The sequence below is a fragment of the Rhineura floridana genome, chromosome 20 (assembly GCF_030035675.1).
Source record: "Rhineura floridana isolate rRhiFlo1 chromosome 20, rRhiFlo1.hap2, whole genome shotgun sequence".
Classification (NCBI taxonomy): domain Eukaryota; kingdom Metazoa; phylum Chordata; class Lepidosauria; order Squamata; family Rhineuridae; genus Rhineura; species Rhineura floridana.
Window position 1 is genome coordinate 8,982,166 of NC_084499.1, and position 15,003 is coordinate 8,997,168.

At 46.7% G+C, this 15,003-nt stretch overlaps 1 protein-coding gene across 6 annotated transcripts in view; it reads left to right on the forward strand.

Moving 5' to 3' along the window:
- The window catches only part of BRINP1 (BMP/retinoic acid inducible neural specific 1), a 140,245-nt gene that overhangs the window by 85,901 nt on the left and 39,341 nt on the right, over positions 1-15,003 (forward strand). For 4 of the 6 annotated variants that reach the window (XM_061603771.1, XM_061603776.1, XM_061603773.1 and 1 more), the window contains one exon: positions 8,847-9,037. In XM_061603771.1, coding sequence (XP_061459755.1) covers positions 8,847-9,037 — 191 coding nt within the window. Of the gene's footprint in view, positions 1-41; positions 132-1,854; positions 1,923-8,846; positions 9,038-15,003 lie in introns of those variants that run through there. The other 2 variants (XM_061603775.1, XM_061603777.1) reach the window with 2 other exon arrangements.

Genomic DNA, 15,003 nt, shown 5'->3' on the forward strand with positions numbered 1-15,003 from the left:
TATGCTGTGTTTTTTTCTGGAGAGAAGGAGGAGAGAACAGAGCAATATGATGGAAGTCTTGGAAATGTTGATTGGGTTGCAGATGACTTCTAAAGGGAGATGGATTTGCCATGACCTTGAACCAGCTCTTAGTAAGTGGATGGTTTCAGCACCGTATTTTTTAAAAAAAAGAAAAAGAAAGGGAGGAAAAAACCAACCAAACAAGCATGATATTGACTCTAGTATTGTCTGCTCAGACAGCCTGGCCTCCTTTTATGAGTCAGACCTAATTATCTGCTGCTGAGATGATTTTATGGTGCAAGTAAAGTAAGGGAAGAGAAATCACCTGTCAGGGAGATGGCCTAGAGCCAAAATCGGATCAAACCAGTGGAAGTTAGAAGCTGGACCATATTCTTTTCTGCTGGATCTGCTGCTCAGTTGCATCATTAGGGTAGGTCTTGAGGGCAGAAGCCCAGGGACCCACTCAGCAGCATGAGCAAGAGGGGGCCTCAAATGCACTGGATTGCCTTGCTACATTTTACAGTAAACAAAAAAACCCCACCCACGTTACCATCTAAAGAGGAGGGGCTTGTAACACCATTGAATCCAGAGTCTAAAATTACCTAACTAATGCTGTTTGAGCAAGCGACCCTCAGGGGAGGTAGACAACGTAGCACTGGGGATCTCAAGGGGCCCACCGGCCCGATATGAGGGTGGGGAACTGGATCTGCCTGGCAGTCTAGATCATGATCTTCATCAGCCCTTGTGGGCAAAGACGGTCAGGTGGGCGGGGCTACCCAGATGTCAATCACCTGATGTCACAATGATGTCAGGTGACCTCCATTTCCTTGCAGGGTTCAAGATCATATGTGATGTCGTATATGACCACAGGTGCAGGACAAGTGGTGTGGGGCTGGCTTGGCAGCAATGGTCTGGCAGGTGGCCAAGTGGGAAGGCCTGGAGGCTCTCGTAAAGATTGCAGGCCAGAGGTTCCCCATGACTGGCCTACTTGAGCCTTAATGGGGAGGTAGGGTCTTAGGAATGCTGTGGCACCTGGTCCAGTTCTCTGAATAAATGGCTAGGAGACAATATAGGGAGGACAAACCTATTAATGGCTATTCATAGGGCTGTACATGGGGCCCTAATCCAATTTGGGGCCTAATTCAGCACTTTGGAACAGTCCCGATCTAACCCAGGACAATACGGGCTTGACATGGCCCGGATTCAGGCCCTGAACTGATTCAGGGGTCCTGCACAGTGTTTAATTAGGATTTTAAACACTAATTAAGCATGTGGACACCAGGCTGTCTGCACATCTTCTTGCCACCTTGCTGCCAGACACCCTCCATTTTTGACAACCCTGGTTTGCTCCAGGTAGACTGATCCAACCCAGGGATTCCTCAACCCGACCTGGCCAAATCCCAGATCAGCCTGGACTGGCCCAACTTGGTTTGGGATCTGGGATTCGGCTGAATACAAACCACAGCCTGAGTTATTTGTCACAACAGCTAAATGAAATTCAGAGACTGTCTACCTCTGAATGTCAGTTCTTTTTGTTGGTCCTACAGACCCCTTCAGGTTTATGGACTTCCCAGAAACATCTGGTTGATCAGCGTGGTAAACTGGATGCTGGACAAGAAGGGCCTTTCAGTTTGATCCATAGGGGCTCTTCTGATCTTCTTAAGAGATAAGCCTACCTAGAAAAGGATGTTGTGGAGTGGATTTCCTACAGGATTTATTGCATCAACAGGAGGTTGGGTTAGATGCCCTTTGACGCCCTTTCCATGATTCTACTGACTGAAAAAAACATTTAAATTGAAGCCATATTTTGTGCTTGGTAGATGCTCATCCAGGAAACATGGTCAACACCTTCCAGTGGCCAGCACATTCTATATCAGGAGTCACCAACCTTTCTAGACCAACGGATACACTTGGATTTTTGAGTAAGTGCCGTGGGCACCACCTCCTCTAGTCACTTCTATCTCCCTCCCCCAGTTCAGCACTCATACACACGGAAAGGCAGAGAGAAATCATGTGTACACATACTTCACTTTCCCAAGGAATCTGTGTAAAATTCAGGCCCAGCAGAATTACGCTGAGCCTCAAAAAGCACATAGAGCTGAAAGAGGAAGTGGGAAACAGTGCCACTCTTTTGTGTGTGGGTCAGAGGCTTCATGTGTGCTGGAGAAGACCTCAAGGGCGCCGTTGTGCCCACAGGTACCACACTGACAATCCCTGACATAAAGCAATACGCTACACTGTGTAAAGGACCCTTTCTGATCCTGCAAGCACCCTCGCTGTCCGTCGGGCTCTCTGCAATTACTTCCAAAGCAGAAAGAAAGCCACCCAGGCACTGTAGTGTTAAATGCGGCAAATTGTGCAAGTAGGAGGCTGACCCAGCAGCAAAGGAGGCAATGCTAGGAATAGAAAAATGTTGACGTGAGCATGTGTAGAAAAAGCCACCGGCTGACAGATCGGGCTGTGGGTGGCAAAGAGCAGATGGTACATCTTAGGTGACACTGGGGAACCTGAATAATAAGCAGGAAGGGGTAGCAAGGGTAACCTAAAACTGTGGCCACGATCCCACTCTTATTCACTTAGCCTGGGAGCAAAAGACAGCTGCTGAGGCCATGCAGAAGTAGCTGCAGGACAAGGTTCGGTTTTCCTGGGGTTTCCATATTCATCGCAAGTACCATTCTAGGTTTCGTTTTGTTTTAAACGTACCTCAGATCCTTCTTCAGTTGCTGTGTTTAATTTCTCTCTTTTTATGGTATCGAACAGCCCCCAAGGTTCCATGCTGGGCTAATTTCTTTTCTCCCTCCTTCCTTCCGGCCTGTATGGCGGTTTGGAAGTCAATTTAATTTGTTCCGACGACCTCTCTTTCCCAGATTCTTCACTCTGGTTAGATATGGCTGTGCCCTTGGAATCGCCTGTTCCCCGGAGGGCAAACTCCGTGCCCCAGGCTTTGAACTTTATCTTTCCTCCTCAGCATTTTTCCCAGTTCTTGGTCCCCTTGAGGGAGCACAGCGTTAACAAGCATTCTGACAGTCCCTGGTGACACCCGCTATCACCCGCCCCCTTCCTTCTTGAAATCTGTGCAGTCTTTATTGTGAGCTCATTAGTTTGGCTGTGCCTTGGGGCAAAATATATATCACCTTTTGCTGTGACAAGAAAGAAGGTCACATCCTTGCAACTTCCCTTCCCCTCTGGCAAACAGTCCCAGAGGGCTGCAGAGACCACTGTGTTGATGCTTCCCTCCCCACCAGAAATTCAAGTTGAGAGGCCCCTAACTCTAAAACACACGCACGTGCAACCCAGATAGGGATTGTCAGCGCTCTCGGGGAGGAGCCATAGCCTAAGGGAAGGGCTGTAGCTCTGTGGGAGAGCACTGCCTTGCATGAAGAGGATCTCAGGTTCAATCCTGGAGATCTCTAGGTAGGGCTGGGAGCGACCCAGAAGAGCCCCAGCAAGGCAGCTTCCTCTGTTCCTGAGGGGAGAGCATACTTTGCATGAAGAAGGACCTAGTTAAATCCCTGGCATCTCCAGGGCTGGGGGGGGGGAAGCTGCCATGTGCCTAGTCAATGTGTTTGTCCCTATAGCCCTCCAGGATCTGGGGAGGCTGTGGCCCTCCAGATGTTGCTAGGTTCCTGTTCCCATAATCTCTGCCCATTGGCCAGGTTGTAGTGCCGCCCTGGCTCCTATTGAGAGGAAGGGCAGGAGATAGATAGATAGATAGATAGATAGATAGATAGATAGATAGATAGATAGATAGATAGATAGATAGATAGATAGATAGACAGACAGACAGACAGACAGACAGACAGACAGACAGATGATAGATGATAGATGATAGATGATAGATAGATAGATAGATAGATAGATAGATAGAGTGCGGTGGGCCCAAGCCTATGGACCTCCATTGCAACTAAGATTAGACAGGAGCCCTCCTTGCAGAACTTTAGGTGCATGACTAAGGCCACATTCACACCATACATTTATTCTACTCTTATTCCACTTTAAACAATCATGGTTTCCCCCAATGAATTGTGAAGAGTGCTGAGAGCTGTTAAGTGAGACCTACAGTTCCCTAATGGTTTAATAGCCAGTCCTTCTTCCTAGAGAACTCTGGGAATCATTGCTCTCTGCGGGGGAATACTAATAACTCTCAGCACCCTTCACAACACTTCCGGGATTTCTTTTTTTGGGGGGGGGGGGCACCATGACTGTTCAAAGTGGATTAAAAATGTAATAAATGTATGGTGTGAATGTGGTCTAAGAATTTCTTGTTCCCACAGTGTGTCATTTTATGATAAACTATTTTGTTTCATTTTCTGTTTGGGTGTTGTTCATGTGCACCACTTAGACATGCAAATCATTCCACAGTATATAAATGTATTAAATAAATAAACACATCTGGATGAGAATAGGTTCCATTCCCTAGATCTAAAGGGTGAAGTTAGACAACAGGGACTTGCCCATCAGCATTGGATGGGAGGGACCAACTGCCATTTTAATCCTCCACTCCCAGAGTTATCTCCATAGATAGGGGTAAGGAGCCTGTAGCCCTCCAGATGCTGCTGAACTCCAACTCCTATCATGCCTGAGTATTGATCAGGTTGGCTGGGGGATGATGGGAGTTGGATGCCAGCAACATTGGGAGGCCATGGGTTCCTGTATCCTTAGTCTAACTTAACTGGCAATGGCTCTCTAGGCTCTCAGGGGGAGAGAGACGTCTTTCTCCATTACCTGTTCATCTGAACTGAAGATTCTGCTGATTCCCCAGGGGACATAGTGTGATTCTAGGATATGCAGAGCGTGCAAAGAGGAATTCAGGGGCAGATCTCAAGTCCACACCGTCTGTTCCAATGCTACTAGATATGACAGTGGCAAAACTCAGCCTGGGTCCAGATGCAGTGATGGCTTTGGATGGCTGTAAAAGAGGTTTCGATGAATGCACAGAGGAGAAGGCTACCAGTGGCTACCAGCCATGATGGCTGTGTTGTATATCCACTGAATTGGTATGTCTCTGAAGAGCAGTTGCAGGGAATCACAAGTCAGGAGAGCATTGTTGCACTCAGGCCCTGCAAACTGTGGAAGGGGAAGCAGAGGAAGGGTCCATTCCCCTCCCGCACCTGCTGTCAGGCCCACAAGCTCTCAGGAGGGACATTCTCCAAGGGAGTGGCTGAGTTTCCTGATCCCTTGCATCTCAGCATGGATCCCATGGCAGGCCTCAATACCTGTGGTGGGAGCTAGGGTTGGCATAGCTTTCATGGGGACTGGTTGACAGCCTAGAGAAAAGGCCCCAATGGAGACCTTGACCTTGATTTAGAAGCAAGGCTATTTGCCTTCCAGCACAAGGCCTGTTGCTAGCAGTGCAATCTGAGAAAGGCCCAGAGCTTGGCAAAGTTACTTTTTGGAACTACAGCTCCCATCAGCCCCAGCTAGCATGGCCACTGGATTGGGCTGATGGGAGTTGTAGTTCAAAAAAGGAACTTTCCCAAGCTCTGGAAAGGCCTTTCACTTGCGTCTGATCTGGATGGGCCTCATAAGTACACCGGGTAGAGCATGAGCAGCACGGCTAGCTATAAAACACCTCTTCTGTCTGGATGTTGGTGGTGCAACTCCTCTTTGGACTAGCCTCTTGTCTAACTCTTGCAACCTGGCAGGGCTACTCTTCTGCTGACTCAGAAACTGTTCTCTGCCCTAGAACAGAGACGGAGAAATTCAGGCCTGGAGGGAGGGCAAATACGGCCCTCTGGGCTTCACTATCTGGCCCTTGAGACTAACCCCAGACCACACCCCTCACTGGCCCTGATTTAAACCCTCCTGGTTTTTCCCCTCTGGCTGGACTGTGTCCTCAAGCTCTGATAATGATGCTCGAATGGCTGGATGGAGGATAGAGTGTGTGTAGAAACTAGTCCGTTGTACAAATGTACAGTTGTTATTGCTCCACCCACTTTAGGCCTCTGAACCTGTCCACATGTGGCCCCCAGCAGCTTGCCAAGAAGGGAATGTGGCCCTCAGGCTGTAAAAGTTTCCCCACCCTTGCCCTAAAACAGATGTTCTTTCAGCACGAGGCCTATTGCCAGCTGGTAGAACAGCCTCAGCCAGCATGGGCAATGGCTAGGGATGATGGGAATTGCAGAGCTTGGAAAAATTACTTTTTTGAACTACAACTCCCATCAGCCCAATCCAGTGGCCATGCTGGCTGGGGCTGATGGGAGTTGTAGTTCAACAAAAGTAACTTCTCCAAGCTCTGGTTGCACCCCTGCCCTAGAACTTGCTCCTTGCCCTGCTGGACAGCTCTCCAGCATCTGAGGAATACAAGCTACACACTTCTATTATGGGAATGGGGCACTCACTCATGGTGCATTGCAAACACCCGTAATCTTTTGCCACCTCCCACGTTATAAGGAATTAGCAATGGCCCGGTTTCAACACACACCTCTGCTGTCACTGCATTGAGCTACTTTTTGGTTGGCTTTGGAATGATCAGGTGTTCTTGACTTTCAAGCTGGAGCATGCATCAGTGCAGAGGTGGGAAGATTGCTGGACACCCTCCACCCACCCCCGCAAAACCTCTTCACTTCCCCAAGCTGCTTGCTTGCTTGCTTGCTTGTTGCTATTTCTGGGCATGCTGACAAAGCATAACAGTGGGATATTTGCCGTGTCACAATTGACTTGCATTTACCCACAATGCACCATATTTTCTATTTTTAGTCAGTTTTCCGTGCCATCCACTCAGGTACCCATCCCTAGGGGAAGGGCCATAGCTCAATGGTAGCGCATCTGCTTTGCAGGCAGAAGGTCTCAGATTCAATCACCAGCATCTCCAGGTAGGGTTGGGAGAGATCCCTGGCTGAAACCCTGGGCAGCCACTGCCAGTCAGTGTAAGCAATACTGAGCTAGATAGACCAATGGTCCGACTCAGGGTAAGGCGGCTCCTTATGCAGCTGAAATGAAAGGTACTTTTGGATGCCTGCAGGGGCTACTTTTCTTTCACAGCAGCAGAAAAGCAGGGCCACCTGAAATCAGATTTAGGGGAGGGGGGCAGAAGAGGAGAAGTGCACCATTTCTATTTTTCGGAAGGGGGAAGCTTTATTCCACATGTCAGATTTCTGAAAGAGAGATAACTGTCTATTTCATGTTAAAATCCCTTGCAGAGGAGAAGCACAAATCCATTTTCTCAATGCACTTTTTTAAGTAAGTAGACTTGGAGTTGCAGTCTTATTTTAATTTCCAGCGTATATTGTAGATAAAATGTGAATATAGATAGTGACTTTATTTTAAGTGATCCAACCAGGGAAAGGAAGGGGTGAACTATTGGGGGGGGGGTTGCTGCATTGCTGCTCTTGTGGCACCGTCTATGTTGGGAGGGGAGATGCCAAAAATATGGCAAAAGCAATGAGCTTGTATCCAACGTTAATCCTGCTTGAAGTAAACCCACTGAAATTTAAAGGATCGTGCCCATTATGGGTCGGCTCTGGATAGGATGAACACTGGATTCAGCTCACAGTACTTAGTACACAAATATTTACAGCACATATATTCCTGTATTAGAGGCAAAAATGGATTTAAAAAAAAAATCTTTTTTTTTTAATTATTATTGACATCAAAATGCATAGTTGGAGTCCTGGGAGGAGGGAGATGGCAGTAAACTTCAGGGATTAGGGCTGTAATTCTAACAGGCATTTCAAATGACACTTATTTTTTTTATATTCAGTTTTAAATGGCTGACTCAGCAGTCACATTGCCAAATGTTTTAATTTTTTTTTAAAAGAAGCTGTCAGTTTACATAATAAGATATTATAAGGGCAAAGTGTTGTTCAGTGGAGAGAATATGGAACTGGGTGGAAACAGACATCAAGCTATGATGTCACTGAAGGCCTTTGGGCAAGTGGCCTTTCTAAAAATGGAGATACCTGTGGCCTACTTTGCAGGGTTGTCATTAGGAGAAAAGAAGGAAGAGGTGATCTTACCTGCTCTGTGCCTTGGGACATCATCTACAGATCTGGCCACTTTTTCTATCTTCATTCAGAGGATTCAGGAAGGTGTGACCTTCATACAACCCTTGGGATTCACTGTTGTGGGATAAGAGTACTGGGATTGATATTACTAACACGACCTGTTTGTGAATTGCCTTCTGAAATCTGTCCATTGTCCAAAATTGTAACGATGTGGTTCAGAATATGAATTCGCCCAGCTTGTAATATTTTGAAGGTATTACCAACGAAGTGCTGGTTGCTCGAGAAGCTCTTCTCCAGCTCGTAATCTGTAATGAGATTCTGTTCATGTGCCACCAGTCAGTCCTTTTCAGTGTGTCTGCTTTAAGCAGGACTAACATTGAATGTGACCCTTGGACTTCCAACTCCCATCATCACTGAGTTTTGGCCATGGTGGCTTGGAGTTGATGGGAGCTGAAGTACAACAGCCTCTGGAGGATCACAAGTTCCTCAGATCAGGAGCAGCCCCTGAGATATAGGCACTGAGCACAGCTCAGGAAATCTCCCCAGTTGTTTGCTGAAAAATTCCAATGGAGTGTTCATCTGGCCTAACATCCCACTTCCTGCGTAATGTTCAGTGACGAGTTCCCTCCAATCTAGGTCAGAGCTGGTACGGCATGAATCCATATGCATCAGAATAATACCTTTCCTTCTCCTCTTTGCCTTTCCCCCTTTTCTCCCCTTCCTCCAACCCTCCTTCCAAACCTTTTAGGTCTACCCCCGGAAATTTGCCTGTGTATCTCTGCAGGGGCATGGCACGGTATTTCCCCTCTGTTCCCTTCCGCAAGCCCTTTCCCCAGTGATCTGCCTTTCCCATCTGAACGTGGAACCTCAGTTATGCCGTGTTTCTGTGTTGTCGCTTAGGGAGTTTGCCCGTTGGAAGGTGAGGAACACAGCCATCGAGCGGAGAGACCTGCTCCGCAACCCCGTTCCCCTGATGCCTGAGTTCCAGAGGAGCATCCGCTTGCTGGGCAGGAGGCCCACCACACAGCAGTTCATTGATACCATCATCAAAAAGTACGGCACACACATCCTCATCTCTGCCACCTTGGGAGGTAGGTGGCAGCGGGGCTTGCACCTTTGTCACAAGAATTCAGGGTGGGGGTAGGTGGGGGCGGTTGGTGAGTAGGGTTGGGGGGAGAAATATGATTGTGTTTGCAGTTTAAAGAGAAGCTCCCTCAGGTCCCATCTGCACTATACATTTAAAGCAGTATCATACTACTTTAAACAGTCATGGCTTCCCCAGAGAATCCTGGGAACTGTCATTTGTTACGCGTGCTGAGAGTTGTTAGGAGGCTTCTATTTTCTTCACAGAGCTACAATTCCCAGAGTTCCCTGGGAAGAGGGATTGATTATTAAGCCACTTTGGAAATTGTAGCCCTGCGAGGGGAATAGAGGGTCTCCTAACGACTCTCAACACCCTTTACAAACCATAGTTCCCAGGATTCTTTGGGGGAAGCCATGACTGTATAAAGATGGGGCCATATTTGCATTTCCTGAACCAACAGGTGAACCACACCACAGCTGTCATTTATTTATTACATTTATATCCCACCTTTCCTCCAAGAAGCGCAAGAAGGCATAGAGACATGGTTCTCTTCCTTCCACTTTTATCCTAACAACAACTCTGTGAGGTGGGTTAGGCTGAGAGACAGTGACTGGCCCAAGGTCACCCAGTGAGCTTCATGGCCAAGCAGAAATTTAAACCTTCATCTCCAAGGTCCCAGACCGACACTCTCATTGCACTGACTGTTTGACATTCACACGTCCCAGATTTTGCAATGCAGTTTTCCAATCCTAACCAAATAGTGTGTGCAGAAATACATATATTTGGTGAAAGTCTGCAAAAGTTGTGAAAATAATGTATACAAGTGATTATATTAAGCAAAACTGCTTGCCAATATGTGTAGTCAAAACTGCATACTGAAATGTGTTTATAATGAGCAGTAACATTCTAATGAATTTTAATGAGGACTTTTTTTAAAAAAATCGCATATTACTGCAAAAATGTGGGGAACTAAATTTAAGATTGGAAAACAGAGGAACCAAAAAAGACAGATTTGCCCATCCTTAGTGGGGAGAAAGGCACCATACTGCTTCAAATCTTTGACAGTCTGGAATTAAGTCAGCAATCTCTGCCTGAATTTCATAATTTGAAGGATGGTTCCTGCAGCATACACCTCCCATACAACTGTCTGAACTGTCCCATGCAGTTGGGGGCACAGTGTTCCTGTTACAGTAATTCTGAACAGGGCCTTCAGTGTGGCTGCCTATATTTTGTAGAATAGCATCCTTCCTGAGGTATGACAGTCAGCCACTTTTTAAAGCCTGACTGCTATTGCTCAGGGCCCCAGAGAGAGGGAACCTGTGGCCATCCAGTTGTTATTGGACTCCATCTTTCACTATCCCAGACCTTTTGGGCATGCTGGCCTAGGGCTGATGAGAGTCAGAGTGGAACATCATCTGGAGGGCCAAATGTTCTCCTTACCTGGTGTAGGTGCTGGAATTTTTTGCTAGAAATTAGTAGCTCCTGAACATGTTCTCTAGGATCGGAGCTGCTGTGGCTGTGACCCGGCTTGCATGTAATGCTAAGCCAAACTGGGTTAGAGCAAACAGGCAACATGCAGGTTCCCGGAGTGATGTTTGTGGCCACAGCACTCCGCCCTTGGTCCTGCTGCTGTAGCACTACCTAGCGCTAAACCATCATGCCTGAACTCAGGCTCATGCTTTGTCTCACTCCAGCCAACCCATCTTATACATGCCTATTCAGAAGTCAACCTCATTGAGTTGAGTGGGACTTACTTCCAGGGAAGTGTGGGTAATAAAGGTGGGGAACCTTTTCTTAGCCATATTCAATTGTGGGCAACATTCCAGAGGTCACATAAGAGTGATGGGTGGGGCCAAATGCAAAAGGGGGCAGAGCAATGATTGCGACTCTTACCCTTGTACAATAAGTTCAGTTCCAGCCATGCAAGTCAGAGACGTCTACACATACGCACCCCTCTCCATCAGATCAGTAAGAAGCACTATCACAGTTTAGGGACACGTTCCAACCAAGCAGAAGCACTCAAGGAGAGAGCAGCCAGTGCGAAGGGGGTGTGGCCTGTGGGGAATCTTGAGAGTCAACCATAGAGGCCCAAAGAGCAACATTTGACCCCCAGGCCCAAGGTTCACTTCCCGGGTATATAGACTGATGCTTCAGGCTGCAATTTAGTGCACACCTTGGGAGCAAGGTGCATTGAACACAATGGTGCTTTTCTGAGCAAAGAGCCAGTGATAGGCTGAGTACCTCGATTTTACATGCATGCAGAGGAAGGAAATGGGGTTTTGCTTCTTTGTTTCACCTCCTATAACCAGCCTATTTTCTTTCTTCTCTCCCTGGAAATTCCAAGCAACACAGAGCTTTTGACGGTGAAATATATTTTTAATTTTGGTCGGGCACAATGGTGAATTATTCACTGTGGCTTGTTCACGCTCCTGATTTTATGACACAACACTTTAAAATATGCACTGGCTTGTAATGAGAGCTGGCGATGGACAACAGCACTAAGCATTCCATCAGGCCCCAGCGCAGAGAGTGCAGGGAGGGAGAGCCACTGGGGAACAGCACAAGAGGAATGAAGGATTTGTCTTGACGGTAGTAAAGAGGAAGATGAGGCCAAGGGACCCTCTGGGGAGCATGCATTGTTCATGAGCCAAAGTATTCTCCCATTTGGAGACTCCAGGCTCTCTCTCACACACACACTTCCCCAACCCTCCCAGGATATATAGCTTACAGTCTCTTGACATCCAATAGCTCCTCTGCCTCATTAGAATAATTCAAAAATGTGTTTACCCCAAAGAGCTTGAAAATCATAACACTGGAAGGCACATCAGTGCCACTTTCTCAGTGCTGATAAGTACTTATAAAGCCCTAAGTGGGCACACTGTCCTTTCTGTCTCATATCATAGTCCTTGTGCCAACCTATGTGAGGCTGCAAGTGGGGAGTGTATCATACAACCAACATGTCAATGTCATGGGAGATGTGATGCTACATGACCACACAGACCACACAGGCATAGTCTATCCAGTAGATCAGGGATGGGGAACCTTCTTCAGACCAAGAGCCGCATTTCATTCTGGGCATCCTTCCAAGGGTGGCATGCCAGTGGAGGGTAGGGCCAAAGACAAAAGGAGACAGAGCAACAAATGCCAATTTTACCTTTGTCCTTAGTCTGCACCCCTCTCTGTCCTCCACCCAGACAAGCACGAGGAGCTCAAGGACACATTCCAGCCAGGCAAAAAACACTTAGGGTGCACAGCAGGGCCAGTGAGGGGTGTAGCCTTGGGGAGAGATTCAAGGGCCAGACAGAGTGTCCTGGAGGGCCACATTTAGCCCTCAGGCCTGAGGCTCCCCACCCATGCCGTAGAAGGTATTGCTGGAGTCTCATTGTTGTAGAATGGACTATCTCGCTTCAGGCTGCATGTAAGAAAGACAGTTTTGGGATGTTCTTTGTTGTTGCTTTGTTTTAAACTTTCCTGCAAGTGGAAAACTAGCAGAGTAAAGATAGGCCTGGACAGAACCCTTCTCACCGTTGTTGTTTATTTGTTTGTTGTTGTTTGGAGAGAGATGTTGTTGATGGTAACTTTATGGAAAGGGGAATTCACCAATGTGACACCCCCTACACCAGATGTTGTTGGACTCCAACTCCCATCGGCCCCAACCAGCCTGGCCAGTGGTTAGGGATGTTGCGTGTAACAGTTGAAGAATATCTGGAGGGCCACAGCTTTCTGTTCTCTGTCCTACATGCAGTCTGTGGTGAAGTCCATTCTACCACATCAGGTCTCTATCACCTCATTGGGCTGCATGCGCCAGCCTTGGACATCTTCTGTATGGTCTGATATAGTTCTGTGGTGTTTGATCTGTGACAGTGTATTTGCGCATGCATAGTATGACTTTATGGTACACCCAGCTTCTGCTGGTCTTCTGGTGGGATGCAAAACTAATCAGTAAATCAAGGAGTGCAGAAATATACATAGCCATACATAGCCATCCTGGAGGCAACGGGAATCCAGTCTCTGATGAAGACCAAAGGGCTAAACTAGAGGTGATTTTAATTTCATGAATGCAATTAACATGCTTTTTTTTCTTGTGCAAATAGCAGTTGAGGGAAAGCCTGAGCACATATGCAACTGTAGGTGCGTGTGTGTGTGGAGTCATTTTTCAGCCAAAAAAAAGCTCCCAGAGCAGCATGTAAGAATCAGTAATAAGATGGCATTTGCCTTTAGGTGCACAATTTAAAAGACGTGACACAAAAGGAAAATGGGATTGTCAGGAAGGAGAACAACCAACCAAAGGGTGCTTCTTGGCTGTTGTTATCTTGGGATGGGATTCAATCGCATACCAACAAATTCAGGTTGCACAGTTATAGCTGATTGGAAGGCCTCGTGTAACAAGCCAAAGATTGGCCTCTTTGTGATGAAAGCGGTGGAGAAATGCACTAGAAAGTGTGGGACGACACTTGCTTTGACGCATCATCATCTAACCACCCTGTAAACGGATCAGAAACAATGCTTATTATATAGCCAGCACCATCTAATCTCCCTGCAAACAAATCAAGATGAATGCTAAATATGCAGGTCATCTAGAAGCAACCTGAAACACTAGTTCTTAATTGTGGAGTTCTTCTAAGCCTTCCTTTTGTACCGTGGTCCTGGCCAAAGTCACCTCTCCGAAGCTGCTACTTGAATTTAAGGGAATCTTCACTTTTGCACCAGCAGAGGTTTCCCACAAGTAGACAGTGTGCAACAATCTTTTCTTGCAACACATCCAGCTCTCCCAAGACCTGTGTTCCCTTATTTATTTATTTATTATTTCAATTTATATACCGCCCTTAGCGAAATAGCTCTCAGGGCGGTGAACAAACAAAATAAAATACAATATATCATAATAAAAATACAAAACATATACAAACAAACAACGAAAAGCACAGCAAAAACAAAATAAATACTACAAAAATTAAAATACAGATTAAAAGATTAAAAAAGTCACCCCCAACACCAATAAAAGAGCCTGTCCTCCTTTCATTCCCTTCAAAAGAAAAGGGGGAGAAGGAGAAAGCGAGAGAAATGGCGCTGGGCAATTACTTGGAGCGCATCCGCTTGAGGATGGAGTGGGCAGAGCTGAGAGCTAATTTTCAGGGAATGCCCTGAAGGGAAGATGACTTTGAACATTGAGCCCGCTTAATAAATGAGAAATTAGGACTTAATAATGCAGAAAAAATCTATTAACCCTTCTTGATTGCTGTTGCTGGCTCTTTCCATGGTGATGTGTTGCTCTTTCCCTGCCTACTTGTCCATATCCACCAGGGCTTTTCACAGGGGACGTTGGAGGCACGCTCACAATTGTAACACTTCTACTTTCATCCTAGTCACTGCTGCTTAAGTCTAGAGCTCTGCACACCCCCTCCCAACTCTGATTTGAAACCCAATCCAGCACTTCAGAGCAGCCCGAATCCAATGTGGGACAGTCCAAGGCCGACCCAACCCAGTTCCTGCCCTCAAACCAATTTGGGGGCATTGCACAGTTCAGGTCTGGCTCCAGCAGTGGGCCAGGTGGGGCACTAGCCGAGGGCCCAAGAGCTCATAGGGCCCCTTCACTGGCCCCAGCCAAATCCCAGTGGTAGATCCAACTTATGGATGTTGCTTTCATATCAGCTATTATTTACTTATGTCCTTTGCCTGAAAAAAAATGTTACATTTTTATCTCAAAAAAAAAAAGGAAAGAAAAAAAGAAAGAACAGAAAAGGGAAGTGTGAAATGAGACTATAGTAGAGAGACCTGATTGGTTGATTTTAGATATGAGGGAGTGGTGTTTCCATTCAGTGATGAACAAATGGCACTCATCATTTGAAAAATTCAAAATGTTGCACTATTTTTCATGTTGACAATTAGAGGTTGCCATACCAGTTGGGAGTTGTTTTACTTTAAGGGGATGGGGCCAAGAGGGAGGAGGAGTGTGGTTTGAGGAGGAAAGCAAGG